Below are 15,608 nucleotides of genomic sequence, written 5' to 3'. Positions count from 1 at the left end.
TGTGTACAACAATAAGGAACCACATAGAATGGTACCAAACACGTCCGAGGTATGAAATAAACCGACTTCGCCAGGATTTTCCGCGGGCAACCTGGGATGTGCGAACGGGGACGTCTGATGTCATCTAAGAGACCGCACAGATAGCTCCCCAGGATATCCCCGTTTTCCCATGCAGGACATCCGTTGACGTCCGTGGGATGTCACTGTGTTGTCTGGGTTGGAAGTCACTGGAGAGGCGTGTTAGCTTAGCTCAATTCGTAAAAACCTTGGACAGGTAATCCCGAAGATGTGGGTTCAGGTCCCACAGCAGGCTAACAGTTTCAGTGGCTTCCTTCTTTCATCACAGAAAATACACCGAAGTGATGAGGAATTGGCTGGAGTACTCTCTCCATATCACAATAACGCCTGTCTTTTACTGCTTTCGGGTTGAGGCAATCAGTAAGTCTGTCCAAAGTCAAACCTCCCTAGTGCTACACCATCAGCGTTGCCTACTCCTCCGCGATGCATGCTTCCTGTAAAACCCCGCCAGGGACCTGATTTGGACAATCCTTGAAACAGCGAGACGGGACATCCTTCAGAAGTCTAGGGAAGTCAATTTAAGAAGCTCCACTGACATTCATTTCGTGTTCTTGGGACGCATGTCCGTCGGACGTCCGCAGGACATCATCCGACAACAAAAGCATTTAGATATTTGTATATTTCCGGTCGTCCCTCAGACATTGATGTTGTCCGGGTGGGTGTTAGAACCAGAGTTGCGAGATTAGGCTACTTTCTGTCAGTCGTGACGCCGAAATTTGGGCAATGGCAACTTGTCTGTTAACTGGCTAGTTCTGTGGGGGTATGTCTTCGTGACACATTTGACACTCCTGTGCAACTAATTGAGGATAGCGTTGTTCGCAGCACCACATACTGCCGAGGTACGTACACATTGTCCGTTCCTCTTAGCAATAATAATCGGCCTTTTGAATGTCCTTGGGAATGTTTTGTTTATGTGCTATGGCTTTAGCACTCGTTAAATTAATTTACCGGTCCATCATTGTGGTGTGGCGTATGAACACAAAGGCTCAAATTGTAATAGCCTTTCGCTTTGATTTCTCGGTTCGTATTTTCTTTGGCTGTCACGGTTCACCATCCACTTCACCACGCTTCGCTTGCGAGAACATATCAAATGTCCGCAACCCTGAATGTCATTATTTTGTGAAAATACCGTGTACCTCAACAGCTCGACCTAAAGATTTCGCTACCAATCCGTCACCGTGTGTCACACATGATTTGGCCCCATGCCAGTTTCGCACATTTTGTTCAATTACCTCAGAGGAGCTAAGCTTATTCCATATGACATGACGCCTGCACACAACTGGGACAGAATTGGCAATATATGACGGAAGCTGGCTACTTTTTGCTACTTTCTGGAGTCGCGTCGCTGACATCTTCAGCATAATTTCGAGAAAAGCCGCACAGCGAGCAGAAACGAACGAATATATGAATTTACTTATCAACTTAGAAACGAACAAAATCGAGTGCTTTTCTGTATTTTGATCTGACTACCCTGACTCAGAATTTGACATTCCAAATGATGATGTAGGATTGCTCTATACCTACGTGAAAGGTACAGACATTCCCTATTCGTGAAAACGAATTTGTTTCTAGTGTCTCACTTCGAGTTTACATTCATGACATTGAAGTAGTCTTTGTAATAACCGGCATGTAACTGTGATCATGCTCAGCACCGCTCTGGCGGAAAACAGTAGCCAAACAGGAACTGCATGTCACACTAGTGTGCGACACAGTTATTATTCCGTAAGTTACCTTCAGTATGGCCCGGTTTGTCCACCGTGACTTAGCACTTAAACTGAGATTATAGTTTCCTGATCGTCCTGAGAGGGGTTGATCATCAACCCTCTTTCACCAACGCGCGGTATAGGGTCGTATAGAGCCGATCGTATAACACACTGTTGAAGGTTAACACCACGTTTGTGGAAATTGATGAGAATTTTTTGTCTTCCACGCGTCTTCAACTTTCACTTGTATATAGCTACTTCTTTGTCATCATTTTGTATATTAGAAAGAAAGTAAGTCTTGCTCAAGGTTGAGCATGAAGCTCGAATCGTTCCTGGCGGTCGCGCGAAAGAGTGCTGACGTAACGATTAACTACTCACCATGACGATAACGTCTGTGTTTGTTACTGCTTTTGGTTTGAAGCATTCAGTTGGTTAATCGAAAGTTTAATTCACGCGGCGACACAATTTGCCATGTTTCTCTCTCTCCTACGATAATGCTCCAAGTAACATCCTTTAGGGACCCTATTCGGACAATTGTTCAAACGGCTGTTACCTTACATTCGCAGAATGTACTGTAACAGCCGTCCCGGTACTCCATCCATGTAGCTCCCAGAGGTGTCCACCAGACATCCAGTTCAGGACATTGACTTTGGGATCCATTTCGGACGTTCGCAGAAGATAGCGTTATGTCTGGGACGTAGCGTAACTTGCAACAGCAATGTAATCTCGCATCAAGTGTCAACTCGCGTCCCTGTTCCCAATCTGTTCCCAACCCCTTCCTGCTCTTCCCCAAGCAGCACAATGTACTGAAAGTCGAGTTCAATAGGGGTGGACGATATGTGTCTTATCAATGTTCTTTAGTTTCACGAGTGTGTTCAAGGCCTTCCACCTACCCGTCCACCCCTATTGCACTCGACTTTCAGTACATTGTGCTGCCTGGGTCCTTTCTCCACGCCTCTACGCCGCTCATAGCCACTGTTGCTTCGAGGCGCGAACACGGAATTAAGCAAAACATTAAGCGTCGAGCTACGACCGACAGCCGAAGCGTCAGTCGACGAACCGTAGGCGTCGACCATGAGAGTGGTAGGAGCACCATACGTATTTCGTTCGGTCTAAGGAACGCATCTCAAGCTCTGATGTTTAAGTTTAGCTTAGTTTTAGCTCCGACTCTGTGATCAGACGTCTTCCGTTCGCCTGTACTGGCGACCTGCTGACTGCTGGCTCCGCACCGCAAGATCACGCGGCCCATCTTCGCGCTCACTTCACTCACCTTAAAGGGACGGTCGCAGTCGCATCGGCGTCGGGTGACATTTGCAACATCGTGATTCGAAACATCACAAGAGCAGACGACGGATGTTGTGAGTGCACTGGAAGTCACATGTTCCCTAGTGCTACCATTCCTCTAAATGCGTTTATTTACATTGTGCCTTCCTCTCGCAGTTGTGTCGCATATTACACAGATTATTTTGTTTGACCAATCTTTTCGGTGACTGTATAAACAGTATTGTTTCATGATTTTGGTGTCTTTGCATGTGGACCAGGAATGTGCAAATTTATGTACCTATGTACAGTGGCGTAGCCAGACCTGCAAGGTAGCGAGGGCTCGATACGAACGGCAGCCCCAGTTCGGACCCCCCCCCCACACACACACACACACCCGCTGATACTGGGTGCGCGAACACACGCGTGCTTGGTCACGCCGCGAGATACAACTCTAGCGTAATTGATTTGAACGCTCACAATGCGATTACGTTTAGGCTGTCATGAGGCCGTGTCACCAAATTCCTAAATGGAGGTATTTTTAAAGGCTCATACTTTGAAAATCATTTAAAAACGTAGATAGACGCCAGGAACCACAAGAACTTTCGCGATCGTCGCATCGCCCCCCCCCCCCCCTCCCCGCCCATATAGCGGGGTTTGCACCGGATTTGCACGGTCTGCGTGCGTCGACCCGTGGCAGGTGGGGGGGGCTCGAGCCCCCCGTGGCTGCGCCACTGCCTATGTATAATGTTTGCAACTGAAATGTGATTTCCACGTCTCCCAAAAATTTCAGATTTTGCGAATTATTTTTAGGGGCACTTATCACTCCAAATGCACAAATATATATATATATTTGAGGTGACAACGGTATCTCTTTCATTATTTCCCACAAGTACAACACAGAGAGAGGTTGCATTAGATTGCAATGGGGATGCGTAAGTGGTGATACAAAATATATCCTTCCGTAAATGCTAATGTTGGTATTACTTTCATTTTTTGGCTTGTGCTGGACTACTATGTTACGGTTCCACGGTTCCACGCCGGAGCCGGGCTGGAAATGGGATCTTCCAGCGACTACGCTGGATTGCGAGATTCATGGCTATGAAGATAGTCTGCGCGTAAAGTAAAAAGCTGCCGAAATTAATTTCACAAACGTGCGCAAGTAGTTCATGCTCAAAATAAGTAGTAGATAAGCAAAAATACAAAATAAATCAATAAAATTACAAAATAAACAAATAAACTCCACATACCCGAGTGGGTTGCAAAACATTATCATGCAATACAATACCTCCTGGCCTTACGCTTGCGAGACGTCAGGTTTCTCGGTCTATCAAACAGAAACTTAACATACATTAACATACATAAACATAATACTCTCATCGTCATGCGACCAAGCGCCATCGGCATCAACGCAGAATTTGTGTTGAACTTGGAAACTTCGGTTGTCGTGCTGGATCTTGGTGTCCAAGACGCAGACTGGTAAATTAGGTGCTTCCTCCTGTCTTTCACCTCGACAGACCGTATAAAAATGTTAATCTCTTTGTATTTGTGTTGTGACGTGCTCCGTTATGCCTTTTCATCTTGAACGCGTGCACGAGCTCTATTACGAGAAAGGGTAAGCAGCATGTGCAGACGGTTGACACTCAAGTCCAAAATCTGAATCAAGAGGTGCAGTTAGTGGCCTGATATAGTTATCTGAACTGCCTTCATGATGTGTCATCGCCCTGCTTCCATGGAACGGACTTACTTTATCGAGCAATTACATGAGAAAGAGCGACTGATAAGTGACTTTTGTCATTTCGCGCATGCATATATCAGACTTCGCATCAAACTGTGTGATGTTCAATTATTTTCACTCTTCACACTTATTGTCACTCTTTCTCCATGTATACTGAACATCTGCAGCATATATATGTTATCACGCCTGCTATGGGGTGTTATTATTCTTGTTAATATAAATCTTCGAATTTATTGCTGATTGTCACTTTATTCATTTATTAGCGTGTTTCCAGTTTCTGATTTGTGCAGCAATTTAGCTTGTACAAGTTGCTTCCGTTTGAATCTGCCGAATCTCCTGATTCGGAATGTGGGTTCCAGCAGAAGGTAGCCTGAAGTGGAAGCACTCTTACATCGGTAGACGGCATTCCGGCTGCAGACATGCTGCATATTCAGCTTTGTACCAGCCTGCGTCCAATGTGGAACTGCTCCTGGACCACTCTTCCTCCGGCTGGATGCAGCCTGTTTCCATGCTAGATCCAGCAGGGGCGTCGGAACAGGGGGAGCAGGGGGAGCAGCTGCTCCCCTTCATTTACAAATGAGGTAGCACGGCTCCCCCAGTCAAAGGCCACTGCCACAGGGCGACAAGTTCTTGCGCGAATTTTCGTTTAAACAACTTTTTTTTACGAGTTAAGTTTGAGAAGAGTTAAAGACAACTGGCAATGAAATCTTCGTTCCGTACCGCGGCTCCCACTCAGACATGCATATCATGTTCCTTCTGTTGCGTCTTCCATTATTGGAGCTGCTGCGCTGGCAACAAGCTAAAAAAAAAATATCCTTGACTGCAAAAAAAGAAACCGGGCTCTCGCGGCTAGTAGCGCTCGTTTATCTTTGTTTGTTTGTGAAGTATGTGTAAAAGATGTGTAAATTATGTTTGTAATTATATTACCGTTATCTTCTCACTGACATATTCATACACATTACTTCTGCAATGTTCGTTTAGGTCTGCTGTACAAGTATGCACAGGTCGTAATATGTCTGGAGGAAGTTTTGAAATTCTGTTCCACCCCTGCATCGCCTACATGGTCCCTCAAGGCAAACAAACAAAGAAGATAATGATGACGATGTTAACGATAGCTTTTTTTTTCGCTCCCCCTGTGAAAAAATAGTTCCGACGCCACTGAGATCCAGTTACATCCCAGGCCAGAACCAGCCTGTTTCCAAGCTATATATCCAGTTGTATTCCAGGCAGCAACTAGTCCAATTGTTCAGCTCGAATTCCCACTGCGTTTCCATCTAGAATTTTTAGTAGGAGTGCTAGAATTCAAAGTCTAGAGGTGCGAGTTTATTCTCTTCTGCCTCTTATCTTTTTCAGAATATGGAGATTGAAGGCCCTCCTGGAAGAAGAATAGCCTCTATATCGGAGGATTGTAACATCTGGGGTACGTCCTTGACTATCCGCGATGCCAAGGGCGTGGCAGCATTGAAAGTTATTGGCCCAACTCTTCCCCCGTACATTTGCTGCACGAACGAGGCCGTATTCCAGGTATGTGACTGTAATGTGAGAAATACTTGGAACAGATCACTGGAAGAACGTTTGACGTGCCAAGAAAAGCTGCAATCCGAAAAACAGTTATGACTTGGCTGATGTGAAAATGTGCTGCTAAATATCAGCAACACTGCAGTGATAGTCAGTCGACTACACAATGAACATTCGACATAATGAACTAGTCGGATGTTTCAAGGGAATGTATGCGGGGAATACAGCACTGTTGTTGAGAGATAAACTAACAGCAGTACGCCGTATACCAGGGTGGTTCCATAAGTTTCAGGCCCGAGGTAGAAAATGCGCGCGAATTTGAAAATGCGATTAAGGACGCTTGGCGCCATCTGTTGGAGGGCCGGAGCACCAGCCTCAACCCTCTCCATGCTTTTGTCGGTTGGAGAGCGGCATTTCAAAGAGCCAGGGTGCACTCTTCAGTTAAAATGGAAAAAAATCGAGTACCGCGCTGTGATAAAGTTCTTGACAAAAGAGGGACTTTCGCCTAGAGAAATTAAAGCGCCACTGGACAACGTGTACAGGGAAGCCTGTCCGTCGTATACAACGGTAAAAGACTGGGCTAAGCAGTTTCGATTGGGGCGAGAGTCTATTGAAGATGATCCACGCGATGGTCGTGCAGTGGAAGTGGTGACACAAAAAAATTTGTCTCTTGTCGAGGAGGAAGTGCTGAGCGACAGGCGTCTGAAGGTGAAGGAAATCTCAGAAAGGCTAGGGCTTTCCAAAACAACCGTTTTTCGCATCATCGGCGAAGGCCTTCACATGAAAAAGGTCAGTGCGAGATGGGTGCCACGACTTCTCTCGTCAGTTCAAAAGCAACAGCGCGTCGTCGGTGCCAAAGGGTGTTTGGAGCTCTGTCAAAAGAACGAAGAAGAAATATTGAAGTCAATTGTCGCAGGGGATAAGACTATGGTGCTCTACTATGATCCCCTTTCGAAAAAGGAGTCGATGGTATGGCGCGAACCAGGAGATGCACCCCTAAGAAAAGCCAAGGTCACACAATTCACAAAGATCATGGCAACAATATTTTTGGATTTTCACGGGATCCTCCTCATCGACTTCAAGGAGAGGAAGACCACAATACCGACTTATTATGCTTCACTCCTGCACCGACTGCGGGACGCCATCAAGGAAAAGGGGCGCGGCAGGTTGAGTCGAGGTGTCCGGTTGCTCCAGGACAATGCCCTGTCCACACGGCTTCTGTTGTCAAGGCTGCACTGAAGGAGTGCGGCTTCGAAGAAATCCACCACCCACCCTACAGTCCAGACTTGGCACCGAGTGACTACTTCCTGTTCTCAAACTTGAAGAGGGATCTCAGAGGACGGAGATTTCAAAACGATAGTGAGGTGCAAGAGGCAGTTTTCCAGTATTTTGCGGACAAAACTCCGGACTATTTTTTCAATTGTATAAGAATGCTGGTTGGAAGGTGCCGAAAGTGCATCGAAGTTAAGGGTGACTATGTCGAAAAGTGATACACGTGTTTCGTCTCTATGACCATTAAAAGTTGGTCGGGCCGAAAACTTATGGAACCACCCTCGTATACTAGGCCTTACACGTAAATCTACAACTGAGTAATTCGTAAACATGTAGCGCTATCGAATAACTTTCTTGTTGGTTAAGATCTTGTGCCATCAGCCATGAACTGAGAAGTGAGCAGGCCATTTTCATATGTTCACTTATTTAAATCGGCGCCTTCCGCGAAAAATAGTCAAAGAAGAAACCTGCGTCTTAGTGATTTCGTCGAGTTACATTGAGTTGACTAACTGTGTTGGTTTGCATAATTCTTGCGCGGAGCTGTACACCAGAGCGCTTTTTGGTCAGCTTCGGTTGTCAAAACGTGTTCATCCCCCTGGTTTACACACAGGGGTGCCGGAGCAGCCGTAGGTGATGTTTCAATGTTTCCTCTAGTGCTCCACGCAACAGCAAAATAGTACGAGCTGTTGTGCCCTTGTACCCCAGTTTATGGCGCATTATGATCTTTGTTGTCAATGCACCATTAAACTCCCAATCATCATCATCGTCATGTTGTGCCCTTGGTTATGCAAGACAATGTGTTTCATCGCGATAAGGACAGCTGACGAGGCATTAAACACGATCAAAAAGACTCCGTGTAGGATGAAAGTGACTGTTTTGTTTTCAGTATAGGAAGAGCTGTTGACGACAGGCCGTAGGTATTGAAATAAAATAAAGATGGTCGGTTTATATGAATAGGCAAAACAAACTCCTAGACGAAAGGTGCACGCGATGTCCGCTGTCTTGCGAGAAATACGTCGCATCCGCAACGTTATGCCTAGGCAGCCCTAGGCATAACCTAGGACATAGCACATGTCGCGGAAAAGTTCCCCAATGTTTCCTACAAACGTCGCTAATGACCTCTTTAGGCAACATTCTAGTAACGTTGCTAGAAAATGTTCTTACAACATCGCTGCAACATGACAACTGCAACAAACCACAAAAGGGCTTTTTTTTTTTCATGCGTCGGAACACAGATGCGTGCTGACCGCAAGTGGTTGTACAACTGCACGGTCAGCTGTTCTATCAGCTGGGGCACAGCTGATGCGCATGGCGCGTGCTCTTTGTCGATGTGTCATCCACTACATTCCTCCCCTCACGACGGAACGTAGCGGGACGGATGTCTCCGGGTTCTTTGGGGATAGCGTGCCTTTGGTGGTCTGGGAGGGTCGCCGTGCTCTTGTGTAGGTGGGGCTGGTGCCAATGACGCCTCTGGCTCCGGCCAGGGAAGGGTCTGTGACGGTTCAGAGCTATCGGCTGTCATGCGAGTCTTCAAGTGGTCGGCATGAATTCTGCGTTGCCGGCCACCAGCGAATTGGACCTCGTAGATGACCGCGCCCACTTTACTGGTTATGGATCCCTCACCCCATCGGATCAGCAGCCCAAACTGGTTGGCCAACCTCAAAAGGTCTGTCCTGCGCACTGCGGCCGTAATTCCGTTTCTGCCTGGTCGCAGCGTGTAGGCGATGTCTGTCTAAGGCGGGTCGCAAGAGGTCAATAGCCGTTCTGATTTGTCTTCCCATGAGGAGCATAGATGGAGATTTGCCTGTCGTTGCATGTGGGGTGACGCGGTACTGCGTTAGGAACTTTTGAATTCCGTCCTTGGTTGTTCCTCCCCTCTGCAAGGCGGACTTAAACGTGCGGACGAAGTTTTCTGCTTGTCTGTTTGACTTTGGGTGGTAAGGCGGTGTAAGAACGTGTTGAATACCATGCCTTGTTACAAAGTCCTTGAAGGTCTGGCTGGAGAGTTGGGGTCCCTTGTCTGTAACCAGCTGCTCAGGAAACGCTTGGCGGACGGAGATGTCTTGCAGCGACGTCGTGGTGGCGGAGGCAGAAGTTGTCGGCATGTGCGCCACCTCAGGCCATTTGCTGTAGGCGTCGATAGTGATGTTTGAATTCAGCGAAGTAACAATGAACGCGAACCCATGGTCCAGCTGGAGGCTCCCATTGGTGGAGAGAAACAGGCCGCTTTGGTTCATTGAACACTGCACATTCTTCACAACTACGGCATAAGGTCTCAATGTCCTTGTCTATCTACGGCGACCACACGTAAGACCGGGCAAGCATCTTCATCTTCGTCTGGCCGGTGTGACCGGAATGCAAGCCATCTAGGACCTTAGACCTGAACTTCTTCGGAATCACCGTTCGCATCCCCCAGACGATACAGTCGCTAAGCACTGTGAGCTCAGTTTGTCGGGCAGCAAACGGTTCAGCATCCGGAGGTACATGAGAAGGCCACCCTTCCAGAATGTACCGGTATAGGCGTGAAAAGAGGGGATCTCTAGCTGTTTCCCTGGCAATGTCATCAGCACAGATAGGGAAACTGATATCGGCAAGATGAGACGGCGGAACATCAACGTGGTTGACCTCCTCCTGGACCAACTTGTCGAATTGCGGCTCCGGCCGTACTGCTAGGCGTGACAAGCCGTCAGCATTTCCAATATCTGTCGCTGGCTTGTAGATAATGTCGTATGGGTAACTCATTAGTATGAGGGTCCACCTCTGTAAACGAAAGGCTTGTGGTCCGTGTACAGAGTTAACCTTCTTCCCCACAAGTACTCGTGGAACTTCTTGACGGCGAAGATGATGGCAAGCGCTTCTCACTCAATTTAAGCGTACTTTTTCTCGGCAGAGGTGAGCGTTTTGGAAGCGCGGGCGATGGGACGCTCCTTGCCAACAATCCTATGAAAAATGACTGCCCCCAGTCCTTCGGATGATGCGTCAGTAGCAAGAAACAGTGGTTTTGCTGGATCGTAGTGCGCTAAGGACTCGGGCGCTGATAATTTGGGCTTCACCGTCTCAAAAGCTTCGACGCATTCGGAAGACCAGTACCAGCGAGACTCTTTACGGATCAAGCCGTGAAATGGTGAGCAGATGTCTGCCAATCCAGGTATGTACCGGTAGTGCTGAATCATGCCCAATAGCGCTCGCAGTTCCGAAACGTTACGTGGTTCGAGCATATTCAGTATAGCTGAAATCTTCTTGGGTGATGGTCGAAAGCCTTCCTTTGAAACGATTTGGCCCAGGTACTCGACTTCTTGCTTGAAGAAGGCGCATTTTTCTTTCTAAAGTGAAACCAAAATCACTGAGACGCTGGAAAACCCTTGCTAGGTTGGAAAGATGGTGCTCTAACGTAGTTCCAGTGACGATGATGTCATCCAAGTAACATGCTACATCGTCCAGTCCAGCAGTAACTTGCTCCATCGTTCTCTGGAATATTCGGAGAATATCTGGAATATTCTCTGGAATCTGGAATGGTGCGGAGGCTATGCCAAAAGGCATAGCCTTTTAACAAGGCATAGCGTTTAACAATTTTACACCCTCCTAAAAGGGTGTTTAAAGGGTGCAACAGAAGGCATTTTCAAGGAAAAGCACCCTTTCAAATGGTGTTTTGCAGAGATTACACAGACTAAAAAGGGTGTTCCAGACCACACGGCGTAAAAAGTGGTGTCAGTTATAGGACAAGCCATTTACACCCATAAGGGTGTTTTTCAGTCTACAGTGCACTCTCTTTCTAGCTGGAAGACGGCAGGGTATGGCATTCGTCGAAGTTCACCATTTTACGGTGAGCTGAGGCCACCCGAAGGCCAAGTACAACCGGACAAACCGTCCCTTTTCAGCTACTCTTTGTGGCCTATTGACGACAATGCAACTGTTTGACAGTGCGCACGTCTGAAGTGCAAGCTCCGCCCGTAGGCGCAAGAGTACATACCACCTCTACGCAGAAGTACACGACAACGTTCCGCTCCTGTCCGTTACCCGGCAAACGAGAACGACGTACCAGAGGATATCGCTGACGACCGACTCCATTGATTTTGCCTACAGCGGGAACGATTTCTTTTTAAAACAGGGGGGATATGTGATGTACCGCGCGCGTGAGCTTTGGACATGCTTATCGTCATGGACAAGAAAAAGAGAATAAAAGGTGCAATGATGAAGGAAGGTGGCGGTTGCGTAATATCAACGATACCACAGCAGTGTTATGTTGCTGGAAAGTCAATACACAACGTTTATGAAACGTAGAGCGACAATGTTCCTCCGGTGTTGCTCTGCAATGTTGCATGAACATTGATGAACGTCAAGTAACGTTGGTCCACATCTGACAATTCTGCAGGAACACGAACGTCCGGCCACAACGTTCCTTAATCGATGCCCTGCCATGTTGCTTGAACATTGCTGAACGTCCCGTAATTTTAGTCAACTTTTGATAATGTTGCAGGAACATTGTGAAATGTTAATAAACGTTGCCCCACGTTGGACAACATTCGCAACATTGCTGCAACATTGAGGTCACAACATGTGCTACTACACTGTAAACTGAAAAACACCCTTATGAGTGTAAATGGCTTGTCCTATAACTCACACCTCTTTTTACGCCATATGGTCTGGAACAACTTTTTTAGAGGATGTATTCTGTGTAAAACACCCTTTGAAAGGGTGCTTTTCCTTGAAAATGCCTTCTTTTGCACCCTTTCTACACCCTTTTAGGAGGGTGTTTAACAATCTTACACCCTCCTAAAAGGGCATTTAAAGGGTGCGAAAAAGGCATTTTCAAGGAAAAGCACCCTTTCAAAGGGTGTTTTACACAGAATACACCCTCTAAAAAGGTTGTTCCAGACCATATGGCGTAAAAAGAGGTGTGAGTTATAGGACAAGCCATTTACACCCATAAGGGTGTTTTTCAGTTTACAGTGTAGGGAAGATTCATATGAAGGTTAACTCGTGGACTGGAAGAAAAAGTTCGCGTTTATTGCTGTAGGTGCAAATAATTCAAAATGTCTATTTACTGCAGCAATGTAGAGGTGAAGGTGAAGTCGCGCTGCTTGCACTGTCCTCTGCAGCTGGATTATCTCAGAGCAGCAGTCTACTATTCTCCGGTCGTATACCGCGTCCTGTATATAACCCTTGTGAAGAACAGAAGAACTGAAAGCGGGTCGAAGTCATAGGTTTTGGGGCGCGTTCTTGGCCCTCTCATCGCAGTGCAGCCGTCAGCGCTGTTCGTCATCGTCACCGCGACGCTGAGAACATGACGATATGCACCGAGTAGCCAAGAACGCCTTTCAAACACGTCATCGTCTGCTGCGCTTCCGCTCCCCACATCCGGGTCGCTCTCATGACACTACTCTCGCAACCCGACGCCTATTTTTAGCTACAGAAATTAGGAACTCTTTTCGATATGATGGTTTTCGTTGCGGTAACTGAGTGTGATTCCTACTTTTGTCAAATGTTGTTGCATTTTACATGCCGACAAAGAGCTGAGATAATAACTACGGTATTATAAAACCGTAACTTCACCTGAGCCAATGAGAACGTTCCAAGAATCGTCTGCTATCTCTATATAAGGCGGTTCTCGCGCGCATTTCAGATACCATTTGCAGCAAGTTTATAATTTGCACCAGGTAAGTTGGCTAGTTATATTTGGAAGTACCACCACTGTGACATAGCTGTTGTTTCGACAGGCAAAGACGAAAAAGATGTGTGATGTACGTACTTCCAGCTCAACCGAAATGGCAATGTCGGAAGCGCAGAAAATGCAGCTCCTACCCTACATGGAGGAGTTCCCAGAGCTGTGCAATAACCGGGAGTTCAAACGAGGCGAAACGAAGGAGGACAGACGCAACAAATGGGAAGAAGTAGCGTCGTCCCTAAATGCTCTAGGCGGCATCATCAAGACAGCTGCCACGTAGCAGGTGTTGTGGCGCAATTGGCGCTACCGAGTCCGCCGAAATGCACGGGCGAACCTCGCCTACATTTTAGTACCGGCGGAGGTGGCGGCATAACTGTCAACGACGGGACAGAGCCAGAAGACGAGGGCACAACGCGTCTCGATTCCCGTGTTATGGCACTACTGGGTTGTGACACAGTGACAGGTGCTTCCGGGGCTGCCAACCTTGCAGAAGATGGGACGCTCATCCCAGAAGTGGTACGTATAGTGCTTTTGTGAAATAGTAAGTTTGAAAGTGTTAAAAACGACATGAAAAATACGTACCAGCTTCATTTACCTCACGAAAAAAATAAAATACATACTGTATATAGCGATGCAGTTGCAATGCACCAAGGGCTACCCAGGGGAGCTCACGGCAACGTTTGTCCATCTTCCCTTGAACTGAACGGATTATGGTGTACTTGGTACGAGGGTGGTTCCATAAGTTTCCGGCCCTAGGTAGAAACTGCGCGCGAATTGGAAAATGCGATTAAGGACGCGCGGCGCCATCTGTTGGAGGGCCGGAGCACCACCCTCAACCCTCTCCATACTTTTGTCGGTTGGAGAGCGGCATTTCAAACAGCCAGGGTGCACTCTTCAGTTAAAATGGGAAAAATCGAGTACCACGCTGTGATAAAGTTCTTGACAAAAGAGGGACTTTCGCCTAAAGAAATTAAAGCGCCACTGGACAACGTGTACAGGGAAGCCTCTCCATCGTACACAACGGTAAAAGACTGGCCTAAGCAGTTTCGACTGGGGCGAGACTTCATTGAAGATGATCCACGCGATGGTCGTCCAGTGGAAGTGGTGACACAAGAAAATTTGTCTCTTGTCAAGGAGGAAGTGCTGAGTGACAGGCGTCTGAAGGTGAAGGAAATCTAAGAGAGGCGGGGGCTTTCCAAAACAACCGTTTTTCGCATCATCGGCGAGGGCCTTCACATGAAAAAGGTCAGTGCGAGATGAGTGCGACTTCTCTCGTCAGTTCAAAAGCAACAGCGCGTCGTCTGTGCCAAAGAGTTTTTGGAGCTCTGTCAAGAGAACGAAGAAGAAATATTGATGTCAATTGTCACAGGGGATGAGACTATGGTGCTCTACAATGATCCCCTTTCGAAAAAGGAGTCGATGGAATGGCGCAAACCAGGAGAAGCACCCCCAAGAAAATCCAAGGTCACACAATCCACAAAGAAGATCATGGCAACAATATTTTGGGATTGTCACGGGATCCTCCGCATCGACTTCAAAGAGAGGAACACCACAGTGAATGCGACTTATTATGCTTCACTCCTGCACCGACTGCGAGACGCCATCAAGGAAAAGAGGCGAGGCAGGTTGAGTCGAGGTGTCCGGTTGCTCCAGGACAATACTCCTGTCCAGCCGGCTTCTGCTGCCAAGGCTGCACTGAATTAGTGCGGCTTCGAAGAAACCCACCAACCACACTACAGTCCAGACTTGGCACCGAGTGACTACTTCCTGTTCTCAAACTTGAAGAGGGATCTCAGAGGACGGAGATTTCAAAACGAAAGTGCGGTGCAAGAGGCAGTTTTCCAGCATTTTGCGGACAAAACTTCTGACTATTTTTTCAAGGGTATAAGAATGCTGGTTGAAAGGTGTCAAAAGTGCATCGAAGTTAAGGGTGACTACGTCGAAAAGTGATACACTTGTTTCGTCTCAATGACTATTAAAAGTTGGTCGGCCCGAAACTTACGGAACCACCCTCGTATCATCCTTGCATGGTGCCGTATCTGGTAGACGATCAGAGGGATCAGTGACGATGACAATGCGGCGCTTTGTCTTTTTATTGTTTGTTTGATTCCCTCCTGTTTTTTCTTCTTTCGCCGTGATGCAACTGAAAGTATGAGACAAAGAATGTTATCTTTCAACTGAAGCACCTCGATTCTTTGTTCAGTTTCGTCTCCCTACATGCACTCCTTGTTGGGTGCTCTGCGGGTCAAATAATGCCCTATTCCAACGAAGAAAGAGCTGACATGGTGCTTGCCCTAGGTGCTGCACAGAGCAATAAGAAAAAGGCAGTGAAGATTTTTCAGATGTGACATACCGGCAGGAGACCAAGCCCTGA

At 47.2% G+C, this 15,608-nt stretch overlaps 1 protein-coding gene across 3 annotated transcripts in view; it reads left to right on the top strand.

Moving 5' to 3' along the window:
* LOC135399604 (phospholipid scramblase 3-like) overlaps nucleotides 1-15,608 on the top strand; it is an 81,925-nt gene that overhangs the window by 34,749 nt on the left and 31,568 nt on the right. For all 3 annotated transcript variants that reach the window (XM_064631329.1, XM_064631328.1, XM_064631330.1), the window contains one exon: nucleotides 6,133-6,303. In XM_064631329.1, coding sequence (XP_064487399.1) covers nucleotides 6,133-6,303 — 171 coding nt within the window. The remainder of the gene's footprint in view (nucleotides 1-6,132; nucleotides 6,304-15,608) is intronic.

This window comes from Ornithodoros turicata, chromosome 7 (assembly GCF_037126465.1).
Source record: "Ornithodoros turicata isolate Travis chromosome 7, ASM3712646v1, whole genome shotgun sequence".
NCBI lineage: Eukaryota > Metazoa > Arthropoda > Arachnida > Ixodida > Argasidae > Ornithodoros > Ornithodoros turicata.
This window is presented reverse-complemented; position numbering and strand designations above follow the sequence as displayed.